The sequence below is a fragment of the Cervus elaphus genome, chromosome 9 (assembly GCF_910594005.1).
Source record: "Cervus elaphus chromosome 9, mCerEla1.1, whole genome shotgun sequence".
Taxonomy (NCBI): Eukaryota; Metazoa; Chordata; class Mammalia; order Artiodactyla; family Cervidae; genus Cervus; species Cervus elaphus.
This window is the reverse complement of record NC_057823.1, coordinates 69,201,301-69,228,202: the sequence shown is the minus strand read 5'-3', so window position 1 is coordinate 69,228,202 and position 26,902 is coordinate 69,201,301. Positions and strand designations below refer to the sequence as shown.

General features: G+C 38.9%; 1 protein-coding gene and 1 pseudogene across 1 annotated transcript; one reads left to right on the top strand and one right to left on the bottom strand.

The window, feature by feature from the left end:
- The first annotated feature begins 429 nt into the window (after nucleotides 1-429).
- Nucleotides 430-25,213, top strand: LOC122701012 (hepatitis A virus cellular receptor 1-like). Its single transcript, XM_043914034.1, has 8 exons — nucleotides 430-925; nucleotides 2,945-3,277; nucleotides 10,185-10,556; nucleotides 13,233-13,331; nucleotides 18,883-18,938; nucleotides 21,447-21,555; nucleotides 22,436-22,472; nucleotides 24,711-25,213. The coding sequence occupies exons 1-8, from the start codon at nucleotides 880-882 to the stop codon at nucleotides 24,811-24,813; spliced, it is 1,155 nt and encodes a 384-aa protein (XP_043769969.1). The 5' UTR covers nucleotides 430-879; the 3' UTR covers nucleotides 24,814-25,213.
- On the bottom strand, nucleotides 15,331-15,745 carry LOC122700484 (annotated as a pseudogene).
- Nucleotides 25,214-26,902: the final 1,689 nt, after the last annotated feature.

The following is a 26,902-nucleotide window of genomic DNA, read 5'->3' as shown; positions in this document are numbered from 1 at the left end:
GAAGGAAGAATGAAAAATATTTGGGTGATCTTGAGTTTGAAGTGCCCCTGGGTGACGTCTAACAGGAAGTTGGAAATGTGGGGCTGGGTGGATCTACAGATGCCTTGGTGGGGATTGGTGTCTGATGACTGGCACCTCCCTCTGATCAAATAATCATTACTGTGATGATACAGTATAAGTGCTGAATAGGGACTTGCCACTATACAGAAGCTTTTGTATGTAACATCTCATAGGGGAGCATTCCGGACTATCAATATTATTCTTGGAGTTGTTGATAATAAACAATAGTTACTGGGTGCTTATTATAGGAAAGGACTGCGTTTGATGCTTTCAGAGCATTATCTTATTGTGAACCCTTGTGCAGATGTTTGGGGTGATTCTATTATTACATTCATAATAAAGGAGAAGAAACCGATATTTGTAGAGATTAAAACATTTGCCAGAGTTGGATATGTGACATTTCAAACTGAACAACCGTCATTGTCCTGAGACCTGGAATAATTTTTCCATAGTGCCATGACAGTGCTGGATGCACCATCCAGGATCAAACATTCTCCCATCCAAGAAGACTAGCAGTGAAAAGGAAGCTGGTCTTCTCCCCTCTCTTTCTTCCTTCGGTTATACAAATGTAACCCAAAGTCCTTGAGGCAGCACAGTGGTCACCTGTCTCCTTGTAAGTCTTACAAGCATCCTATTTTAATGGATCACTTCTCATCTATCATCCCTCAGGCTCTGGCTCAATTTTTTCTGTGCTGAGGCATAAGGAACCTGAGCTATTTGGAACCCCTGGAAAGGCACCTAGTGGTGTCCAATCTGATACCATCTGCCTGGGAGCGTACAAACCAGACAGCCTTCACTCTCCTTCAGGCCAGTAGCATCATGCACCCTTGGGTAGCCATCCTGGGCCTCCTACTCCTTCTGACAGGTAGGTGAACAGGTGGGCTGTGCTTTGGAAGCCCTGAGGATGGGGGAATGTAGAGGGTATGTAGGTATGGTCAAGCAGGGTAGATTTCTAGGGCATTGTTTAAAAATAACGGGGTCAACTAGTGAGCAAAGAACAAGGCTGAAACCTTAAGCCAAAGAAATTGCTTAAACACTAAGAATTATAAAATCTAGAGCTAGATGAACAAGGCATGATACAGTGCATATGCTGCCATTTGTGTTGTTCATGAGTATGCATGAGCTACTCATGTGTATGTAGTAAACAGTAACCATTGTTATGGAATGGAAGGGAATGGGAAGAAGAAATGGGGATGGATGGGAAGGAGACGAGTCCTTTATTGTACCATTCTGTGCTTTTTGATTTTTTTTAACCATATGCAACCATTTCTTTAAAAAGAAAATATTTTACCTTCCCTCTTTTCCAGTGGCTTAAGACTCCATGCTTCCAATGTAGTGCGTGTGGGTTCCATCCCTCACTGGGGAACTAAGATTCCCCATCTGTGCTATATGGGAATTTTTTTTTAATAGATAAAATATTTTAATTCAAAACATTCTATGAGAGAAGGGAGAAAATTAGTGATAGATATATCCTAAAATTTAAAAACAATCTTTAGAGGTGGAATATGAGTAAAAGTGCAATTTAAAATTATACTTCTATAACAAACTTTTAAAATCAATATGTATTAGCTGTGTGACCCCAAAATGATATTAAGCAAAATTGAATATTATCAGAATTCCAGTGAAGAAAATACTCTTATACTATATAACAATGAGTGTCTTATTCCCAACGCACTTCCCAGATTCAGCCTAGTCCTAACTATGAAAAGTGAAAGTGAAGTTGCTCAGTCGTGTTGGACTCTTTGCAACCCCATGGACTGTAGCCTACCAGGCTCCTCCATCCATCCATGGGATTTTCCAGGCAAGAGTACTGGAGTGGGGTGCCATCGCCTTCTCCAGGGGATCTTCCTGACCCAGGGATTGAACCCAGGTCTCCCACATTGTAGGCAGACGCTTTTTTTACCATCTGAGCCACCAGGGAAGTCCTGACTGTGATTAGCTGCTAAATCTCATATTTCTTTTAGGAACTTTTTGACAATGCAGGGTTTTTAAGCCACTGCCACAGGTGAGACTTTTCCTGCCTGTTTGTTTCTAAGAGGCAAAATTTAGTATTTTACTGAATATTCTCCAATTTTTTGGTTTTGCTTCAGTAAGTGGACTGTGATTCATTGTACATAGCTCAAGAAGGATACTTGCTTGAATATTTTGGGATGACCCTAAAGCGTATAAGACTCAATTTCTCCTGAAAGTATTATAAACCCATTTTCCTAAAAACTGACTTCTAAAGAGTTTACAAGACTTCTGCCCTGTAGTCAATGATTTTTAATGAAATATTAGACCTGTTTTTTAAAATTTAAATAAGAGAGGGTATTATGAAGTGACTATGTTCAATGGCCATTGGAAAATTCAAATAAAAACTGAAAATCAAAACTTTGAATGCAATAGAGTTTTTAAACCAGATTTTAGTTAAGACAGTGATTAAATCTAGGAGAAAGGAAAAGCCACCAGTGTGTTTTGCATATTTAATAAACAGATACCTGTCAAATACAGGATGAATATCCACATACTCATACATTACTAGATGTCATTTGTTTCAATCAAATCTTTTGGAGAAAAGTTTGATCATATTCACCAAAAAGGCTGAACATATATTTGAGTTTTATCCTGATATTTCTCTAGAAAATCTGTCCTATTGTGAAGTATAGGATGTTTTCATCAAGCAAGAAAAATGTTTCTATGATCTTTCATCTTCAATCACATCTAGTAAATAGTGATGCTGCTGAAGAACATGTTAACATGGAAATTTGCTTATACTAAATTCTAAAAACTCAAGATACAGTCACATAATTTCAAACCAAATAAGCTATATGAAAAAAATTAAAATTATTAAAATTAAAATATTGAGACCGCATGTTCTCATGCTCTGGTTTCTCTTTATTTACAGATGGTGTAACCTCTTACCATCAAGTGACTGGAGTAGCGGGTCAGTCTGTCAGGCTACCCTGCTCATATACTGGAGAAATCACAACCGCATGCTGGGGCCGAGGGGAATGTTCTTTGCTGGGCTGCGGAAGTAACATTATCTGGACTGATGGATACAAAGTCAGTTTTCAGAAGGACAGACGTTATCAACTAAAAGGAAATATTGGTGAAAGGGATTTGTCTTTGACCATAGAGAATACTGTCCTGTCTGACAGCGGCTCGTATTGCTGCCGTATTGAGAAAAGAGGGTGGTTCAATGATATAAAAATCATTCAAGAGTTGAGTATAAGGCCAGGTGAGTTTGTCTTCCTACTTCCTTTGATCACTTACTGTAGGTTCCCAGAGATAAGAGTTTTCTGTTTGATATTAACTCCCTCTTCCTTTAATAGAGAAACAGGAGGTTCTTATAGTTTTGTTTTCTAATAAATCTTCAGTAGAATAACTTGTATTTGTGTGGAGTGAAATATTAAGACTAATCTTGTTTCAGGATCATGGGCTAGAGGACCTTTCTAGTCAGCGTCTCCTAAAGCCGTTCTTCAGGAGCTCTAGTTGCTTAATGAAAATGCATTCACTGTTCCACATTGAGGTATAGTGAACATTTCTATGGAGCTAAATTTATTCCACTTGAAGAACTGCCCTTTTCTCTAGATCATATCTTAAAAGAATTTTTAAATGTTCTTTCTTAAGAACTTTTTAAGACTTACAGAGAATTTCACATATATAAAATAGATATTTTGAAAACAGTCAACACAGTCTTATTGTATATACATTGTTCAGTTCAGTTCAGTCGCTCAGTCGTGTCCAACTCTTTGCCACCCCATGGACTGCAGCACGCCAGGCATCCCTGTTTAACACCAACTATAGGAGTTTACTCAAACTCCTGTCCATTGACTAGGTGATGCCATCCAACCATCTCATCCTCTGTCATCCCCTTTTCCTCCCACCTTCAATACTTCCCAGCATCAGGGTCTTTTCAAATGAATCAGCTCTTCGCATCAGGTGGCCAAAGTATTGAAGTTTCAGCTCCAGCATCAGTCCTTCCAATGAATATTCAGGATTGATTTCTTTTAGGATGGACTGGTTGGATCTCCTTGAAGTCCAAGGGATTCTCTAGAGTCTTTGCCAATACCACAGTTCAAAAGCATCAATTCTTCAGTGCTCAGCTTTCTTATTAGTCCAACTCTCATATCCATACATGACTACTGGAAAAACCATAGCTTTGACTAGACAGATCTTTGTTGGCAAAGTAATGTCTCTGCTTTTTAATATGCTGTCTTGGTTGGTCATAAATTTTCTTCCAAGGAGCAAGCGTCTTGTAATTTCATGAATGACTGCAGTCACCATCTGCAGTGATTTTGGAGCCCCCCAAAATAAAGTCTGTCACTGTTTCCACTGTTTCCCCATCTATTTGCCATGAAGTTATGGGATAAGATGCCTTGATCTTAGTTTTCTGAATGTTGAGTTTTAAGACAACTTTTTCACTCTCCTCTTTCAATTTCATCAAGAGGCTCTTTAGTTCTTCTTCGCTTTCTGCCATAAGGGTGGTGTTATCTGCATATCTGAGGTTATTAATATTTCTCCCAGCAATCTTGATTCCAGCTTGTGCTTCATCCAGCCCAGCATTTCTCATGATGTACTCTGCATATAAATTAAATAAACAGGGTAACAATATACAACCTTGACCTACTCCTTTTCCTATTTGGAACCAGTCTGCCTTTTCATGTCCTGTTCTAACTGTTGCTTCCTGACCTGCATATAGATTTCTCAGTAGGCAGGTAAGGTGGTCTGGTATCCCCAACTCTTGAAGAATTTTTCACAGCTTCTTGTGATCCACACAGTCAAAGACTTTGGCACAGTAGCTGTTCTGTAAAAGCAGAAGTAGATGTTTTTCTGGAACTCTCTTGCTTTTTTGATGATCCAAAGGATGTTGGCAATTTGATCTCTTGTTCCTCTGCCTTTTCTAAATCCGGCTTGAACATCTGGAAGTTCACAGTTCATGTACTGTTGAAGCCTGGCTTGGAGAATTTTGAGCGTTACTTTACGAGTGTGTGAGATGAGTGCAATGGTGCATTGAGTTTGGGCATTCTTTGGCATTGCCTTTCTTTGGGATTGGAATGAAAACCGACCTTTTCCAGTCCTGTGGACACTGCTGTATTTTCCAAATTTGCTGGCATGTTGAGTGCAGCACTTTCACAGAATCACCTTTTGGATTCGAAATAGCTCAACTGGAATTCTATCACCTCCACTAGCTTTGTTTGCAGTGATGCTTCCTAAGGCCCACTTGACTTCGCATTCCATATGTCTGGCTCTAGGTGAGTGATCATACCATCGTGGTTATCTGGGTCATGAAGATCTTTTTCGTATATTCTGTGTATTCTTGCCATCTCTTCTTAATATCTTCTTCTTCTGTTAGGTCCATACCATTTCTGTCCTTTATTGTGCCCATCTTTGCATGAAATGTTCCCTTGGTATCTCTACTTTACTTGAAGAGATCTCTAGTCTTTCCTATTCTATTGTTTGCCTCTATTTCTTTGCTTTGATCACGGAGGAAGGCTTTCTTATCTCTCCTTGCTATTCTTTGGAACTGTGAATTCAAATGGGTATATCTTTCCTTTTCTCCTTTGCTTTTTGCTTCTCTTCTTTTCTCAGCTATTTGTAAGGTCTCCTAAGACAATCATTTTGCCTTTTTGAATTTTTTTCCCTTCAGAATGGTCTTGATCCCTGCCTCCTGTATAATGTCACAAACTTCCATCCATAGTTCTTCAGGCACTCTGTCTATCAGATCTAATCCCTTGAATCTATTTCTCACTGCCACTGTATAATCATAAGGATTTGATTTAGGTCATACCTGAATGGTCTAGTTGTTTTCCTTAATTTATTCATTTTAAATCTTAACTTGGCAATAAGGAGTTCATGATCTGAGCCACAGTCAGCTCCCAGTCTTGTTTTTGCCAACTGTATAGAGTTTCTCCATCTTTGGCTGCAAGAATATAATCAATCTGATTTCAGTATTGACCATCTGGTGATGTCCATGTGTAGAGTCTTCTCTTGTGTTGTTGGAAGAGGGTGTTTGCTATGACCAGTGCATTCTCTTGGCAAAACTCAATTAGCTTTTGCCCTGCTTAATTCTGTATTCCAAGGCCAAATTTGCCTGTTATTCCAGGTATTTCTTGACTTCCTACTTTTGCATTCCAGTCCCCTATAATGAAAAGGACATCTTTTTGGGGTGTTAGGTCTAGAAGGTCTTGTCAAATTTCATAGAACCATTCAACTTCACTTTCTTCAGCATTACTGGTCAGGGCATAGACTTGGATTACCATGATATTGAATGGTTTGCTTTGGAAATAACAGAGATCATTCTGTTGTTTTTGAATTGCATCCAAGTACTGCATTTTGGACTCGGTTGTTGACTATGATGGCTACTCCATTTCTTCTAAGGGATTTCTGCCCACAGTAGTAGATACAATGGTCATCTGAGTTAAATTCACCCATTGTAGTCCATTTTAGTTCACTGATTCCTAAAATGTTGATGTTCACTTGTGCCATCTCCTGTTTGACCACTTCTAATTTGCCTTGATTCATGGACCTATCTTTCCAGGTTCCTATGCAATATTGCTATTTACAGCATCAGACTTTACTTCCATCACCAGTCACATCCACAGCTGGGTGTTGTTTTTGCTTTGGCTCCATCTCTTCATTCTTTCTGGAGCTATTTCTCCACTTTCTCCAGTAGCATATTGGGCACCTACTGACCTGGGGAATTCCTCTTTAAGTGTCTTATCTTTTTGCCTTTTCATTCTGTTCATGGGGTTCTCATGGAAAGAATACTGAAGTGGTTTGCCATTCCCTCCTCCAGTGGATCACGTTTTGTCAGAAGTCTCCATCATGACCCGTCCATCTTGGGTGGCCCTACGTGGCATGGCTCATAGTTTCATTGAGTTAGATAAGGTTGTGGTCCATGTGATCAGATTGGTTAATTTTCTGTGATGGTGGTTTTGTGGTTTTCAGTCTGCCTGCCCTCTGATGGAGAAGGCTAAGAGGCTTATGGAAGCTTCCTGATGGGAGAGACTGACTGAGGTGGAAACTGGGTCTTGTTCTGATGGGCGAGGCCATGTTCCGTAAATCTTTAATCCAATTTTCTGTTGATGTTGTGGGGCTGTGTTCCCTCCCTGTTAATAACCTGGGGCAAACTAGGTGGAGGTAATGAAGATAATGGTGACCTCCTTCAAAAGGTCCCGTGCACGCACTGCTCTGCCCAGTGCCCCCAGGCCTGCAGCAGGCCACTGCCAACCCACGCCTCCCCCGGAGACTCCTGGACACTCACAGGCAAGTCTGGGTCAGTCTCTTGTGGGCTCACTGCTCCTTTCTCCTGGGTCCTGGTGTGCACAAGGTTCTGTGTGGGCCCTCCAAACAACAGTCTATTTCCCAGTCCTGTGTAAGTTCTGGCAGCTCTATGGTGGGGTTAATGGCGACCTCCTCCAAGAGGGCTTATGCCATACCCAAGTCTGCTGCCCCCAGAGTCCCTGCCCCTGCGGCAGTCCACTGCTGACCCTTACCTCTGTAGGAGACACTCAGACACAGTTTTGTCTCAGTTTCTGTAGGGTCTCTGGGTCCTGGTGCACACAAGGTTTGTTTGAGCCCTCTGAGCATCTCTGGCAGGTATGGGGTTTGATTCTAAATGAGATTTCACCCCTCCTACCATCTTGCTCGGGCTTATCCTTTGCCCTTGAACATGGGGTATCTCCTCAAAGTCGTTCCAGTGCCATGCAGCTGCTGCTCCAGCACCTACCATCTTGCTGGGACTTCTCTGCCCTTGGAAGTGGCGTATCTCCTCGAAGTCACTCCAGCGCTGCGCAGCCGCCGCTCTACTGGAGTGGGTAGCCTTTCCCTTCTCCAGGGGATCTTCCCAACTCAGGGATCAAACCCAGGTCTCCCACATTGCAGGCGGATTCTTTACCAGCTGAGCCACAATGTAAGAGCCTATATAGTTTCACCCCTTCCCTCTGCTCTGTCTTGGATTTTTTGAAACAGGTTTCACACCTTATTGTTAAATCACGTTTTAAATTTAAAATAGCCTTATTGCTCTATGAGAACATTTGCATCTCAATAGCTGTTGACTTGTGGCTTTTAAAAATTTTGTGAAATTCAAGAAACTAGGAAGTTTACATTTTTCCATTTTGAGGCAGACATTCTAGTTTTCCTTACTGTTTGATGAAAGGATCAAGTTCTTCAGGATTTCCTAGTTTCTGGTGCTCTTTCCTAATAAATGTTCTCCCACTAAGATCTTCCATTGACAACAGAACCCAATGCCCCTAGCCTTCTTGAGCTATGTCTCTTGTTTAATTTAAATGAGCTTGATATTACATTACAATCTCCCATCTTTTGTACTTGGCTTGTGTCCTTGAAGGAAAGTAAAATAAGGTCAAGTTTGATACAGCAAATAGCTGACTCTGAGGAAAGTACATCTAGGAGGTAATTTAAGGAAAATAGGCTGGTGCTAGAGACATAGTTAAGGAGGTAGCATATGGAGAAGAGATTATTTTTAGAGTTGTAAAATTCTATGATTGGTCTGGCTGAATATTTTTTCAATGATACAGAAAAAAATTAGTAGGGGACTTTTATAATGTTTAGATATTCTTTAATAGATGAATATTTAAAGTCATTGCCTTGTACAGCAGGAAACTGGTCTATAACTGAGCCAAAGTGACTCCACCTCCAATCCAATTCTTTGCTTAAGTTTTCTTGCACTTTTCACAGAATGAGCTTACTTTCCAAACTTCTGTTAACGCTGTTCCTCAGCATCTTCTTCTACCCTTAGCTTCCTAGCTTCTTCCTCAGGAAATATTTACAACCAAGGAAGCGACATAGTTAAACAAGCCAATTCAATTTCCTCCTTGTTACAGTCCTTTATCAGATTTTTTGCTTACTTCCTTTTTTTGTCTAGATTTGATTTCAGACTGAACGGAAGGGATTGAGATTGCTCTTTTCGTCAAAACCTCTGACTACACTCTTAGACCAGAGTCAGCAAACTCTAGCTCCAGGGTCAGGTCAGATTATAAAACAGGCTCACCAACAGCTTTACAAATAAAGTTTTATTGGAACATAGCCACATCCATTTGTTTATATTGTGTCTATGGTGGTTTTCACATTGACATATTAGAGCAATTACCACCAAGATCTCAGGACCCCCCAAAGCCTAAAATATTTACTAATGCCTTATACATAATAGGACTCACAAATACCTATTGAAAACATTTTTCTTTTTTAAGGCAAAAATTAGCTAGTGTCCAAATTAAGTTGGCTTGAATCCCTCAAAATAGTTTTCACACCAATTTTCCCCTATTTAAGTGACTTGAGGTTCCAATTCATAGTTAGTAGAGTTGAAATTTAAGAATACTTCGGTGCAAAAAGATGCCTGGTAAGAAAAAAAAGTACTTATTTTTTATTCAACCCTACAATTTCTGCTTTTGTATCAGGCACTGTGTTTTGGCTTAATTCTAGTTCCAGTTCTTTCTCTGGGTAACTCTGAGGACTTCAGTAAGTGGTTTGGAATTCTATACCATTTCAGACTCTGGAAAGAGTCAAAGTTATTACCTACTGTTATTATCTCTTAGGTAGAAAGGAACTTTAAAATATCTAGTCTCTCTTCTAACCAGATTCAAAATGCATTTGTGTTATTGAGTATATGTGAATGGTTTAAAGTAATCTGCATTTAAGATATGGTTCTGTTGGGAGAGTACCCCTAAGACTAATCAAACTGAATGCTGTTTTTCTGGTAAATATTTTGGTTCTCAGGAACTACTATTTAGGTCCTCGGTGTACACCACTGAGAGGGTAAAGACGGTTTCAGGTTCTAGACATTTTCTCTTTCTCACAGATGTTTTTGAAGATACATAGATTTGGTATGCACAACTAGTCTTTACAAAGTGCTTCAATACAAATCCCGTATGTCAGTTTTTTTTCTTTCAGCACCTTCTGAAATTTCATCCTTTCAATGCAGCTGTTTCCTTGCTGTGACCATGTCTTCACTCCCTCCTTGTCACAGATTTTAGCTGACCAATGATGAGAATTTGGAGTTCATGGGAAATAAATACTGAGTACTACCTGGGGACAGTCTCCTTGGTCATGTTGTTGCACAGGCCCAGCACACTGCTCTTGTTACCTGCAGCTTATTCAATCCTTGCTTTCATGTTCATTTCTAGCTCCAACTACAACTACAACAACCACAACAACCACTACTCCAACAACTACCACCACTACCACTACTCAAAGAACAGGAACCACCATTACTCACAGAAAAATGACCATGACTACTACACCTCGAAGAGAAACAACCAAGGCTATTATTCCAACAACGACCGAAACTAATCAAACAAAAACTACTATTCCAACAGCCACCATGACCAGTACTCCAATGACAACCACCACTATTCCAAAAACGACTACCACTACGACTCCAGTAACAACTACCACCACTACTTCAACAATCATGACAACGACCCCTGTTCCAATGACAGCGAAGGCTCCTACCTCTGCTCTTCCAATGGCAACACCCACAGAGGACTTCCAGCCAGGTAAACAGATGTGCCTCTGATCCTAGAAGGCTTTAAAGGAGAGGAGATTTAAAGGAGAGGAGGATGTCAGAACAGGTCCTGGTGAATGAGATTCTGCCCTTTCAAGGAGCTCTGAATAGAGACCTTTTAATCCATTCTGAAGCCTAACCCAACACATGAGGATAAGATTTCAGTGAAGTTAATGCTTACCCTATTTCCTGTGTCAGGAAACATGCTAACTGATTTACAACTATTAAGCCACTTAATTTTTATGACAACCCTACCCATTGTCAGTGTGATTCAATCCTACTTTATATTCCTGAGGACTGAGGCACAGAGTCTGGGTTCATTGTTGTTTCTGTTCAGTCATATGAATAGAAAATGGTTGAGTCTAGATTGTGCCCATTAATTTGAATGTTGGCCTTTGCTGCATTCTATACTGAACATAGACTTTATGTTTGGATGAGTTTGTTCTGATCTGACATCCTCACTGGAAAAGTTTTCATACAATTACTCTCCTTTTTTCAGGGTGTCAGTGACTTACACATTTTGCTTCTAACCTCCTTTGTTCATGTATCAGAGAAATGCCATTTATACTGATGACAAAGTAAATATCAGATTTAAGTATTATGCAATTTAAAATGCATATATTTGTTTTTTTCAATTCAGGCTACAGTGTTCATACTTCAAATTTCTGTTAGATAATAGTTTAGGTTTAATATAAATGGAGAATATTTTTTAATTATAGGTGGGGAAATAACTTCTCCTTCTGAGGACATGTTTGGGTTCAAAGTTTCTCTTTTTAGGATTAAAAAGATAACTTTTATATGGAGATTCTCAAAGCCTCCACAACCCTTTGGCACTTTGAAGTGGCTCTGGAACTGAAGAGTAACAGAAATATCACAAACTCTTAGCCAAAATATCTGAGGGAACACATTGATTTCCCTTCACCCCTGTTGATCCATGTGTGTATTCAGTGAGGAGGGATCTGAAGGATTTTCAAGTTGAATTTGGAAGGAGGTCTTTAGGTTGAATGTGGGATTTTTACAGCCATAAAAGTTTGCAAGAAAAATACACTAGAGCATCTGTTGACTTTTTCAACATTGATTTAGCTTAATAGTTTGTGCCTGCTGAGGTGGCTGGAATAGAGCTCCTGTTTTGAGGGCATGTGTAAGTTATGGCCTTTGTTTAAAGCAGAAGTTCAAAAGGAAAGTGTTGGTGCATATGTTCATGTGACCTCCTAGAGGGAGTATTAGTTGAGTCTTATACATGTCTTGATAGCTTCCTAGTGAGTTTGAGTTTAGAGTTGAACTTTACAGTATAGAAAGGATGTTAGCACTGGAACAGATCTGTAGCAGGGGCATTTGTATTTGCATTCATTCCCTCTCTGTCCTCCTCGCCCCTGTCCATGCTAGTTGCCTAGAATACTCCTGAACTGATTGGAAGTAAGGTCCTAGGAGAACAGGAGAACAGGAAAATGCCCACAAGGACCAAAACTACAGAAAGAAGTTAAGAACAACAGGTCTTCTGCACAGATTTAAGTTGAATGAAGACTGTGATCATTTGATTTTCTTTTATTGTCCTGTTCTTAATTCCTGAAGAGAGCCATATCCTGCTACAAATTTGAGCATTAAACAAAAGCAAAACCAAAAAAAAAAAAAAGAAATCTACCATCAACAACAGTGACCAAAAAAATCCCATAAAAACAAAAATTTTAACAGAAAACAAAAGATAGCTCAGAACAAGAGAACAGGTAATGCTGAAATGTGAAGTCCATGGTGAGAAAGTGGAAAGAAGACCAATGAGAGGCAATAGGGAAAGTCTAGGTTTGGGAACTCTTGCTCAGCCAGTGCCACTGCCTTGCTCTAAAGTTCTGTGATGCTCTCAGAGGAAGGGATGTAGAAATCTTATTAAGAGGCAACTGGTCAACTCTGCAGGTCAGGTGAGATGTTTGATAGAAAATAAAGGAGAGATTTCAGGAAAGGAAAAAGGAAACATAGCCCTGAGAATTCTCAGGAAAGCTTTCTGGTGAGAAATAGAAGATGAGTCAGATAACATAGGAAATCAGTCTTACGAAAGGACTGACCAGAACACAACTGCAGAAGGAGCCAGGGTACCAGGAACATTGCTTTGAGGCTTATTACCAAGACTCAGACAGTGGACAGTACTGTCTCCATAAAGTGACTTCAAGAAATTGAATAATCTCAGTATGTTTTCTGTGCTGGTCAATGTGTACATCTCCCTGGAAAGATGTAGATGGATAATTAGAAACTTTAATGAGGTCAGCAAATCAAGATCAGGGTTGTTGTGAACAAGGTGAATTAGTGCCAGCCCCAAGGCCATGCTCCACAGAACTGAAATGTCATTAGTATGAATAAAAGTTTGGTATGAATAAAAGCTTAATTGAGTGTCCTATATAAGATGCTCTGTTGATAGGTTTTAAGAGGATACTAAGAGTATAAAAGGAGAAATGATTCTGTCTATTGATAAGCTCTTCAGATCATTATCTAGGTAATATTTATTCATGATAATGAAATACATAAATGGCAGGGTAATGTCTCAAGGGCATCCTTGAATATTTCTCTAAGAAAGAGTTAAAGGGTAATTCCTAATTTTAGTTTTGTTTGCTATTTTTTGCTGGAGTTGGAAATTTTCCTCCATGAATTGAACAACATTCTTCCATTCTTATCATTTCAGTACCTTGTTTATCTTCCCCAACGCAGGCTGCAGAAACCAAGCCTACCACCCCATATGAAACAAATAAAACTTGCTCACCATCGTACTCTTGCTCAACAGGTAACTTTGTTTTCTTTCCTGAAAGCCTGGGAGCTTTCAAATTTTGATAAATATTAGCACACTGTTAAAAGCACATATTCTATAGTAACACAGGTCTGACTTGAGTACCTACAAAGGCTACTCCAATTAGCTATACAACTTGAACAAATGTCTTACCCTCTTTGAATCTGTGTTTATCCTTTGTAAAATGGATGGAATTTTACTGATGTAGAATTCTTTCAAGGATTTAAATTAGATAAAGATTGGAACATAGTTAAAAGGTAAGTGATATATAGACTGGCAACTATGACTGTCATTTAGCATGTCCAGAAATATGCACACCTGAGCAACATAGATAGCTTGTAAGATTTAGGAACATCCACATGTGTGACTGCATTTCTCTAAATTAAATGAACCAGCCTTTTCTTTAAATGTATTAGTAGGTTTAATCACCTGGACAGAGCCTTAAAAAGCTTAAATCCAAATTAATCTGGTCTAGACCAGACTAGTCACTTGTTGATGTTTCCCCTAAGCTCCAGAAACTACATAGAGCCACAAGGCCCTCCTGCTGCCTTGTTAAGCTTTCATTTCACATGGACACTTTGAGATGGGTTGAGAACATGGGCAGGAGAACCAAAGAGGCATGCCCTACTAGGATTGGGCTATTCCACCAGAAAAGTCTCCCTGCTCTCCCCAATTTTGGAAAATCCATATTCTTTTCAGATGTAAGATAAGTCTTGTCTTTCCTGTGATGGTGAAAGGTGATGCTGAATCCTGTCATCTTTCCCAGCTAACTTGCTACCTGTGGTGGTAAATGTGGGGGTGTGGCACATGCTGAACTCCTTTGCAATAAAGAGCTGGCTTATGTGTCCTTGTGCCTGTGAAGCATTCAAACAAGGTCAGGCTTTTCAAGACCCCTCATGCAAATGACTCATCATGCTCAGGAGCTGCCAATCTGTAGCACACCCCCAGTATGGCCTACCTTTTGCCAGTCATCCCTGGAAGCTGGTTAATAGAAAATGGGCCTGCAGTAGGATGCACAGAGGGACCAATTCATTTGCGAATCAATCTCTAAAATATGTCATTAAAACCTGGTCAAGGTAGAGATTTTCAGAATGGAACAGACATTGGAACAGCTGTGTCCCCGCAACTTCTGTGACTGCTGCCATCTTGGCAGTGTCTCTGAGGTTCTCCAGCCAAATCCTCACAATGCCCAAGTCAGACTTCAGTGGGTTAAAGCCTCACAAAACAAAGAATTTTAGTATGGAAGGAATTTTGGTCATCATACGGCCTGCCACCCATCTTTTGACAGACAGATGTACCAGGAAACTATCACTTGTCATTCATTAGCTACGTCATGTCTGATTCTTTGTGGCCCCATAGTCTGCAACATGCCAGGCTTCCCTGTCCTTCACTATCTCCTGGAGTTTGCTCAAATTCATGTTCAATGAATTAGTGATGCCATCTAACCATCTCATCCTTTATCACTCTTTTCCTTTTGCCTTCAGTCTTTATCAGCCTCAGGGCCTTTTCCAGTGAGCCGGCTCTTCACATCATGTGGCCAAAGTATTTGAGTTTCAGTCCTTCCAATGAATAATCAAGATTGATTTCCTTTAGGATTGTCTGGTTTGATCTCCTTGTAATCCAAGGGACTCTCATGAGTCTTCTCCAGCACCACAGTTCAAAAGCATTGATTCTTCAGTGCTAGTCTTTATGGCCCAATTGTCACATGCATACATGACTACTGAAAAAAACCAAAGCTTTGACTCTACTCACCTTTGTCAGCAAAGAGATGTTCTGCTTTTTAATATGCTGTCTAGGTTGGTCATAGCTTTTCTTCCAAGGAGCAAATATCTTTTAATTTCATGGCTGCAGTCACCATGCACAGTGATTTTGGAGCCCAAGAAAATAAAATCTGTCATTGCTTCCCTTTTTTCCCCTTCTATTTGCCATTAGGTAATGGAACTGTATGCCATGAGCTTAGTTTTTTTTTTTCCCCCTCTAAGGCATTGTATTTGTACGTATTACATCCCTAGAAAAAGAATCCAAGGATTTTCCCTCCTGTATGTTTTTGTCTTGCTTCTTCATGGTCCATGATACCAACTGAGGTTGTCAGTACAATGAAACCAAACTGACAGGATGGGAACAGGTTATTTTGCCATTTTTCTAGATCTTTGAGTTGCACATCAAATCTGGGGCTGATCACTCCACACTTATTTAGCCTGCCTGTGAGGTTCACAACAATTTTCCCAGCCCTGTGATCATCAATGATTTCAAATTCACCAATGTAACCATGCTTAATCATCACTGTTAGAAACCTGACGATGACCTGGAGCACGGCCGAATAAGGACCTGGCGTTTGCCTCTCTTTTCGGCATTGTTGATGCTCTTGAGAGCATCAGCCAGGACATTCATGCACACCATTCTGGCGGCACGGAAAGATGGGAGCTTAGTTTTTCAAGTGTTGAATTTCAAGCCACCTTTTCAATCTCCTCCTTCAGCCTTATCAAGAGGCTCTTTAGTTCCTTTTCAGTTTCTGCCATTAGAGTGGTATCACCTACATATCCGAGGTTGTTGCATTTCCCCTGGCAATCTTGATTCCAACTTGTGATTCATCCAGTCTGGCAGTTTACATGATTTACTCTGCACGCAAGTCAAATAAGCAGGATGACAATATGTAGCCTTGTCATACTCCTTCCCCAATTTTGAACCAGTCAGTTGTTCAATGTGCAGTTCTAACTGTTGCTTCTTAACCAGCATACACATTTCTCAGGAGACAGATAAGGTAGTCTAGTACTCCTGTCTCTTTAAGAATTTTTCACAATTTGTTGTGATCTACACGATCAAAGAAGTCAAGATCAAACCAATCAATCCTAAAGGAAATCAACCATGAATATTCATTGGAAGGATGGATGCTAAAGCTGAAGCTCCAATACTTTGGCCACCTGATGTGAAGAGCCGACTCATTGGAAAAGACCCTGATGCTGGGAAAGATTGAGGGTGAGATGAGAAGGAGACAACAGAGGGTGAGATGGTTGGATGGCATCACTGACTTAATGGACATGAGTTTGAGCAAACTCTGGGAGGTGGTGAATGACAGGGAAGCCTGACATGCTGCAGTCCATGGGGTCACAAAGAGTCAGACATGACTTAGTGACTGAACAATAACAACATAATCAAAGGCTTAGCATAGTCAATGAAGCAGAAATAGTTTTTCTGGAATTCCTTTGCTTTCTCCATGATCCACCTAATGTTGGCAATTTGATCTCTGGTTCCTCTGCCTTTTCTAAACCTAGCTTGGAACGTCTGGAAGTTCTCAGTTCATGTATGGCTGAAGCCTAGCTTAAGGATTTTGAGCATAACCTTGTTACCATGTGAAAGGGTTATCCAAGTCATTAAGACTTTTTTGTATCATTCTTCTTTTGTATCATTCATCATTCTTGCCAACTCTTTTTAATCTCTTCTGCTTCTGTCAGGTCCTTACTATTTCTGTCCTCTATCATGCCCATTCTTGAATGAAATGGAGAAAGGGAAGATATACCCAACTGAAAGGGAAAGCTATATCCAACTGAATGTAGAGTTCCAGAGAATAGCAAGGAGAGATAAGAAGGCCTTCTTAAACAAACAATGCAAAGAAAACATCATCTCGTTTAATTATTTCAGGGCAGGTTTATTTCTTGCCATTGCCAGACTAAGGAGCCTGTTGAGTTCTGTTTTGGAGACAGACAGCCTTCAGTTCAACTGCCAGTTACTAGCTGTGTACCCATGGGCAAGATGTTGCATTCCTCACTGCAAGTTTGTGAGGAATGAAAAATAAGATGTTTGAAAAGTCCATTGCATGGTGTCTCTCCCCACATTGTTCCTATTGTTATATAATAACATAATAGTAATAGCTGATATTTGTCTAACATGGTGTTAAGCACCTTATATGCATCATCTAATATGACTGCTTTATGAGATGGGTGCTATCAACAGCTTGTAGTTCTAACTCTTACCCTAGCTAGAAACATAAATATATACATTTATGTGCATGCATACATAAATGTGTATGCAAAGGACCTCGATCAAGGTCACATTGTTGAGGGACATTGTCAACATTGAAGTCAAGTTTTATCTTACTCAAGCCCATGCTGCTTTTAGAAATCACCCATTCTATACCTGAAACACTTACCTAAGGTTATAATACAAGTCATGCACAAAGCCTAGACTGTAGATATTGTCTTTGGCTCTCTAAGAAGTACTGTCAGAATAATTAAAATGTAAACACAGTAATGTAATGTGTAAAACTTTAGAGTGGATATGGTGGATTCATTTTCACTGCCATTGCAAAATGACATGCAAAAGTTTTGTTAGTAGTTAAGGATTTTCTAAGACCTTCAGTATTTTCATTGGATGAGAATGTAACTTGTGTAGTGGTTATAAACTGAAGCTCTTGTCCCGTTCTATAGTTGGAAACTTCAACCATATCAGGACTACTTCCTCGGCTGTAAAATAGGATTAAGAAAATTGGTATAAGAATATAAAGGTCTTGGTATATAATAGATACTCAGTAAAGAAAGAATCCTGTGTCTGACCTATATGTCAGATAGGTTGATTAGGAAGGTCAACAGTATATGTTCTGTGTAACAAAAGGCATATTTCAAAACACTATTAAAATTTGAACATTCAAAACTTTAAAGCATAATATTCTTTTACATCAAGATTTTAGGTACATAGCATCCTTGTGTGTGTCTGTATGTGTTAGTTGCTCAGTTGTGTCCAGCTCTTTGTGACACCACGGACTGTACCACCAGGATCCTGTGTCTGTGGAACTCTCCAGGCAAGAATACTGGAGTGGGTTGCCATTCCCTTCTCCCGGGGATTATCCTGACCTGGGGGTTGAATCCGGGTCTCCTGCACTTCAGGCAGATTCTTTATTATGAGCCATCAGGGAAGCCCATATAGTATCCTTAGAAATTCTGCATATATTGGATATGAGGATATTACATTAGTTTTGGGGCTGATGTAGCATATTTTCTAAAGCTCTTTTGGATCAACATCTGGGCACACTGGCACATAATGTAGGAGTTGGATGATACCTGTTTGGGATATCTTAATGCATTTCACTCACATTTTAAATTTAAAGCCAATGTAACATCTGTTTTGAAAAGTGTGGTTCTGCTGTTTGGTGTGCAGTGGCCTCTGAGCACTCACCGGCAGTTTCATAGCTGTCATGAAAAAACTGGTTACCTACTTTAAGTGGTAATCTTTAACCTAGTTCTGAGAATGGGCCACTATAACTTCTAAAAAATTGTAGGTAAACATTCTGTGAACATATACTTGTTCCCATAGACGGAAAAAAGGGGGTCCATTTTGGAAGGGTGGGTGATGAAAATGGTTAAGAAGCTTGGTTTACAGGTTAAATTAAATAATGTTAGTTATTTGATTTAACTCCTGCAGTGCCTACAGCATTTGGCCATATGATTATTCAAGTTTTTATTCATTACCATAAAGCAATGTGAATATATTTGGTGTTTGCAGTGAAAATTCAGTATTTTTATAATTCTAATAAATTTTCCTTCTTGTTGAGCAGATGGGAATGACATTGTGACAGAGTCTCCAGATCCCCTTTGGCGTTGCTATCAAGTTGTAAGCATACTCCTTCCTACTTTCTTAGCCTGATTCACTTGTATGTTTCCTTGGAGGCAAGTTACATTAGAAAGTATTATTATAAGTCTTGTTCAGAGTTGATTATTTCTAATTCATAAAATAAAGGAAGAAAAGAATTTGACTCTTAAATAGGGATGCTTTAATTAATTAAAAAACTTATATAGATGCACTATTTTGTTAGAAATATCCAAAAAGTGATATTTTACTCCACACAATCACTCTACAAAATGTCTCCTGGCCATAAAATTAGAAAAAAGAGTGAATTAATTCAAGGATAGTGAATTAACATTACATATCAAGGAAGACTTCGATCATCATTAGAGAAATGGCATGCCTTGAATTGACATGGTGGAATGGGGGCCTTCCCAACCAAAAATATTATGCAAATCAAAGTGTGCTTGCTTAAACTTAGGCCTCCTAATATCTTTTTCCAACCCAATTGTATCCTCCTATTGAGAAGTTTTGAGGCCACTACTGAGTCTTTCTACATGTAATCCTCCCCATTTGTTACTGGTGTTTAGCCACTAAGTCTTGTCCAATTCTTTGTAACCCCATGGATGGTAACCTGCAGGCTCCTCTGTCCATGAAATTTTCCAAGCAAGAATACTGGGGTGGGTTGCCATTTCCTTCTCCGGGGAATCTTCCACACCCAGAGATCAAACCCATGTCTTCTGCTTGGCAGGCAGATTCTTTACCAATGAGCCACTTATGAAGCCCTGATCCTCCCCATATGATGACTTTTTAAGGTCCTAAGGTCTTGAACAACATTGTGGTTCTGTAGGATATTCTTATACATAGTTTGAGAAAAAATATAAGGAGCTGTAGTCTCATGATGTTCATTAAAGTCTGATCTCTGTGAGTAAGTTCGAAGAATTTACCAATAGAATATTTTCTTTTGGCTCACTTGGTTAAAAAACTTTTCCTTTTACTATGTTCAAGTAACTGTTAGAAGCAACAAACAAAAAAAGTTTAGGTATGAGAGTAGTCCTGATTGCAAGTGGTGAGAAATTGCAACACGACCACTGTAAGGGAAAGTCAAGCTCAGGAGACGTGTAGTTATTTAGTGTGAGATCAAATGGCTTTATGTTGCATACCTTAGTGACAATGATAACACTACCATACAGGAATGATATAAAAGATTTTAGCCACTCTCACCAATCAGCTATGGGCACTGATTAATCTGATGAATATGGATAGAATTTGTTTATATCTATTCAATAGCAGAACTGCCACTGTGTAAATGACTCTAATATTGTTATACAGCTAGATTTATGCTGGATTTATAAAAAAAGAAACAAATATTCTGAAAGGTAGGATTTTTTTTTTACCTCTAGGACAGGTATGTTTAACAACAAGTAGACTCATTACAGAAGCAAGTCCACAATAGGCAGTAGCAAAATTGTGGGCTTTTTGTGTCTTGACTCTGAAGATGTCAGTGTCTCCCAGGTATCCTGAAAACCAAGGAGCATATATTTTGTCCTAGTAGTAAATCAATTTCCTGAACTCCACCTTAAAGAGAGAATTGAACAAATACATGAAGATGTATAAGAAAAGGTGTTCCTTTGAGATGGGGAATACATGTAAATCCATGGCTGATCATGTCAATGTATGACAAAAACCACTACAATATTGTAAAGTAATTAGCCTCCAACTAATAAAAATAAATGGAAAAATAAATAAATAAATAAATTTAATTTAATTTAATTTAAAAAAAGAAAAGAAAAGATGTTCTTTGCTGCTATTTATAATCATAAAAATGTTTCAAATAACCTTAATACTCAATAATAGGGATTAATTAATTAGTCAATTAAACATGCCCACTTATTGCTATTAACAATTGTTGGCACCACAGTGTACTTACTGACATGAAAAGACAGTGTCAATTGATAAGTGAAAAACTAACTTTTAAAATAATGTAGGGACTTCCCTGGAAGCCCAGTGGGTAAGACTCCACACTTCCAACGCAGGGGTTCGCAGGTTCCATCCCTGGCTGGGGAACTAAGATCTCACAGGTTGTGCAGTACAGCCAAACGTGTATATATATTTTTAAAAACATCAGAACTAAAAAATGTGTCAAACTTACATGAGAAAATTTTTTTTTGTTTTACTATCATCAGAATAGTACATATGGGAATAACTTATTCATTTTTAAAAGTATTTATAATTTATATATTATAAAACAGGCTCATTTGAAATGTACAGTTTGAGTTTTGACAATTGTATACACCACTATAAATACCATCACAAGCAAGATATACATTTCCACCATCCCCAAATATATTTGAATTTTAAATTGTCTTAGAATTTCACCATATGATTATAACTTCAGATCATTTGGTCTCACCCCTCATGATAAAGAACTAGCCAAATGTTAATAAATGTATCTGGGTAATTTATTTTAGGAAGTGTGTTCTACCCATAATTCTAATAATATGGTTTTATTCTGTCGTTTTTTATTTTGTTTTTGATCTGCTGATGCTTCTTTAGGGGCTGGTAAAAGGTCCTTGGATGAGCACCAACCAGGGAGTCTCCATTGGAATCTCTTTTGCTCTCTTGGTAGTATTGCTCGTGTTTGTGGTATTCTGGATTAAAAAAAGTAAGTCACCTCAGGACTGTGCCCACAGGAGTATTCTTGTGCCAAACTACCTGTAGCCCTACATTCCATATGATTTTGGTTTCACATAACTTCCTTGGTTCTTACCTTGTTCTTTTTTATTTTTATTTATCTTAAAATTATCTTCCCAGTGAAGAGAAACATGATACTTAAGTTCTCCATAGGAGAAATTAAATATGGAGAATTAAGGATTGGTTAGGTAGAGTTGGGATTTGGATATCAACAAACCAGTGTAATATATAAGATTTGTTCACTCCTCCTTTTCCCCTTCCTTCAATAACCAATTTTTGTTCCTATAGAGGGTGAAATTGCTGAGAGTTTTACAATACCCACTTAACAGAGGAACCAAATGAGCCATTAGAAGGATGCATGATTTCAGGACTAAGAAGAGAACAAAGGGTTTCACAAGGCAGCCACCCAGGGCCTCCTGGTGTCCTTCCACCAGTGTGTGTGTGTGTGTGTGTGTGTGTGTGTGTGTGTGTGTGTAAAACCTGTCATCTATAGGAGAAGCACAACCTCCCATTTTTTTGCAATGAAATATGATTATATTAAAGTAAGCTAGGTCATGTGGGTGAATGCATTAAACTTAATAATCACAAGATACTTTCCACTAAGGGGTTTATTTGACTCCTAGAGATTCAAGAAAAGTTATCTGGAGTTATCAGGGTAGAGCCCAGATTGATTTGTTTCTCCTTCATTTTAAAAATACTCTTTCCTCGTAATTAATTTTTTCAGTGTCTGATATCTGTACCTATTTTTCTCATATTAAGGTAATAATAATAATATACTTATTGGGGAAAAAAATCTCATGAACTCTTTAGCTTATATGTTTAATTTTCTCTTCACTTCTTATCCAATGTAGAATATCTTTGCCTGGGTAACAAGGTGGAGCTACTACGGTAAGTTTGAAAGAGTTAGTGTCAATGCCTTTTGATATTCTTATTCTATTAAAAATAAGGAAAATGCCTCTGCCTCTCTCCTTTTTCCTTCCGAGTTCTCCATTTTGTACTCTGGATTCTGAAAAATCTAGCATATAGAGGATCTCCATTGCTGTCCAACCTTCCAGTGATGATTTTAGTGATGTGATGAGAACACAGGTCTGTGTTTACTGCAAATGTCCTAGAACTGTACAGAAACAGCACCTGAAACCAGACCTTTTAGAGCAAGAGAACTAAACCAGATATTGTTTCATGGGCCATTTGAGTGGATTGTTTGGTTTGTTATTTGATTTCATTCATTGCTTTGTTTATTGCATGTCTATTGAATCCCTATTATATTCCAAAGAGATGAGCAGAACGGACTGAAAACATATAAATGAATAAGCAGGGCACTTATAGAACTTCCAGAGAAATACCATAGGGAATACAGAGCAGGGCTATAGGCTATGTGAGTGAGCCCCAAAGGAGCAGAAGGCAGCTCTGCAAAGATCTGGAGGAGGACACCTCCAGGCTGAAGACCCACAAAGCTGGGATGTGCTTCCAGTTCTCCACAGTCCCACCATCCCATATTGTTCCATACCCAGCCTGCTGTGCTCAATTACATTAGTTGTGTGGCCTCAAAAGCATTTGAATTTACAGCAGTGTAAAGCTACCCCACTGCCCAATAAAAAGTTAAATCCTCTTTGTATGAATCCCTGTAGTCATTTGCCCAAACACCTGCAAAGGTGGGAAAACACTACCTACTTCCAAATCCAAATAACCTACTTCATCTGGTCCAGCTTGGGCTTTAGGCAAAGTCTTTCTTTGATAAAACCTATCCCTCTTAAGCCACCATCCATTATTCCTAGTTCTCTTTCATTGGATGTTTGTACACAGTCTTTCCTATACCTAAGTTAATCACATGAGCCAGTCCACAGAACATGCCTTGAACAATGACCAACATATTGCAACTGTTCCATAAATGTTGACATTTATTATTGTAGGCATGCCCTTCACGTCAATAAACCTGTGAGACAGGCACTAGTATTAGTCTTAGTTTACAGTTTGGAAAACAGATTTAGAGATGTTAAGTGACATCGAAAGTCACATCACACAGCAGCTAAAAGACTCCAAGTGTAGGTCTCCGAGAGTCCAAAACTCAGACTTATAGTTTTTGACTATCTGCTTCCAAAAATGGAAGAAAAATAAATACTCCCTATAGGCAGAAAAGAATGGAAAATAGCATCCTCTTAGTCCTTTCACTGTTTAAATTTTTTAAATTTTCACTTTTTATCCCCTAATTAGAAAAGAAAATATTTATTGTACAAAATACCTTATAACACACACAAAAAAACCAAAATAAAACAAAGCTGAGCATTTCCTCATCATGTAATTTTGAGGGTAGCTATTAATTTATCACATTGACTTATTTTGAACCACAGACACCTAAACTGTTTCCATACATATGTGACTAATCTGTTTAAAGATCAGAGCTGAGTGAAGATTCAGTGCATTTAATACCATTTCTGGGCAGGCTTAGGTAATGAAAATAGTGACTGCATACAAGTTCTAAGAAAGTAGCTGTATCAAAGCCCCACAAAGTACCTTTTTGTACCCTTGATGTGTGAGTGTACAAGCTATAAAAGCCACCTAATGCATAGCTTTCCAATTTTGACCATTAAGACACAGTAAGATTTTTGACTCCATGATCTAGTACACACTCAGATGAAGCAATGCTATTTTATTATATCCAGTATGCTCTGATATTTTGTATGCTGATATATATTTATCTTAAATATAGGACATAGACCACTAAATAGATTTAATTTAGCCTTCTCTAAAGGGTCACAGTTTTCATTCAGGAAAAACCAACCAAACCATTCCCTGGCCATCTTTGTGAATGTGCATCCTGGTTTAGTACTTCATCTTGATGTCTGATATTTGTCTTCTTACATTTTCAATTTTTGTTTTCTGTTACATAAGTCTCTTGAAGGAGACCAGTCTGAGATTTTGAAATGACTGCTGAGGATTTCTATCACTTTATTAAACAGACTTTCTTAAAACATCATATTCAGAAAATCTGGAAGCTTCTGTTGACTTCATAGGCTGTCTGAATGATGCTCTAGGAAATGCAAATACCCAGTATTGCCTGAACATAAAGAACTGTGCTGCTCATCCTTGAGAAGTGCTTTTCTCTTAATCGTGTTATTCTTTCTGCAGTGTGATTCCCTTGAAGGAGTCTCATGTTGGAGCTTTGAAACATGCAGCTCTGAAGCCTATCCAAGCAGAAGATAATGCCTACACTATTGATGACTCTCACTAAGTCGAGGGCCCAGATTCCAAGGCATTATGTAGAAGACAGTGCCCAGATATCACCATGTCAGAATCCCTCAAGTAGCAGGAGAATTTTTCCATCAGTTTCTGATGACATTCCACGGAGTCAAGAACATTGGGTAGAGTGAGTCTAGATCATCTGTGCACAATCAACCTCTGTCACACAGTCCTAATTTTTTATACTAAAACTGAGTCAATCTTTCTGGTCATTGCAGAAATCTCTCCAAAACATGAAAGGTACACTTTAGAATTGTACATTCTCTTTAGATCCTATGAATCCTGTTATCCATCAAGAATTCTCATTGGGGAGACAGAAAACACACTTCGACCTTGGTTAATAAAGCTGTGGAGAGGAGCTGACCACAACTTAAAATCAGCAAATTTAATTTGGTACTTAAAGGACTTAACATGGAAGCATTTCATGATTTTTTTAAATTGACTCCAAATGTTATATTCCTTAGGACATCAAGGGTTTCAAATCATGGGAGTGTACAGGTTTCTATTTACCCATTGGGAAAATAGAAGTGAATGTGATTTTGCCATTATAGGTAGATCCGGTTTCTCAGGGCTCTGGAGATAGAAGGCGTTAAGTGCTTTCCCTGGGACCAGAATGGTATTTTAGCAGTTAGAAGAAGGTAGGGTAGTGAGTGGTCCTTGGAGACACCAGGGTAAAAAAATCAATTGTCATGTGATTTACACTGTTTCTGCTGCATTGTTGCTACAATTCTAGGTGTTTATGTAGACAATTGGTAGGCTCTGATGGAATTTTTAGAATGAGGCAAGGCAGAAATAAATACAAGGAAAGAAAAGAGGGAGGGAGTAATAAAAGAGGCTTTCTGTTTTGGAAAAGCCAGTTTGCAAATATAATAGTCTTCTTTGATCATGTTACCAGTTTCCACCAAAAGACTAAACGTCTTCAAACCACTTCAGTTCTTAAAATTATATTGGAAAGATAAAGGGTCTTTTCCATATATAATCAATTCCTGTGTTATATCTTTTGCACAACTCAATTAAATTTTTGTTTTTTCCAGAAGAGTTAGTCAAAGACAAAAAGTAAGGCTGGTTTTAGTCACTTTGAAGTATTTTTGCATGAACAGTTAAGAAGGCTGGAAATTAATTTCACTTTGCATAAACCCTGAAATAACATATTCTTGAGGTTTTTGTTTTTGTTTTTGGTGGGGGGAAGGGTAGTGGTGTTCAGAGCTGCTCACACCAAAGTGGTCCATGAGGGCTGGAAGGTTGTTTTTGAAGGCAATGTTTTTTAAACTTCTGCAGAGTTGTAGAAAATTAATAGGACCTCTGAATAAAGATTACGTGGGCAATGAAGAGGTGATGCTAGTGGTAAAGAACCTATCTGCCAATGCAGAAGACATAAGAGACGTGGGTTCAATCCCTGGGTTGGGAACATACTCTGGAAGAAGGCATGGCAATCAACTCCGGTATTCTTGCCAGGAGAATCCCATGGACAGAGGAGCCTGGCGGGCTAGAGTCCATAGGGTTGCAAAGAGTCAGACATGACTGAAGTAACTTAACAACATGTGTGCATGGGCAATGAAGATGGCTAAACATTGCATACTAGTTTTCGTAAATGGAACCACACTGATCTCGTTTAAAAAATAATGTTCCAACTACGATGTTTGTTTGTTTTTTAATTCAAGACAACATGCACAAACATGGAGATGTCAAATTAAAGCCCAGATTTGTAACTTGTCTGGAAACATTGGGCAACATCCCTATGCAGCCAGGGCCCCATTAGATGGCACCACATCCCTCAGGCCTTGCCTCGCCTACAGCCTCATGCTTGTTACCTGCTTTGTTACTTGTGGGGCTTTGAATTTATGATTTGTGCTCTCTTCTCCAAGTCCTTCCTAAAGTTTGTGATGGCACATTACAAGTTCTGGAAATCTGCTTAACTTTGTTTAATCCAGCATTTCCAAACTTTGTTGGAATGCCCTGAGCACAGTGACTACTGGCATACCGAGTAGCATTCTGGGAAACAAGACCTGGGGCAGGGGAGAAGGCAGGCAGTACTCAGAATTAGAGACAGGCCCTGAGCTCTCATCCTAAAGTGCACCAGG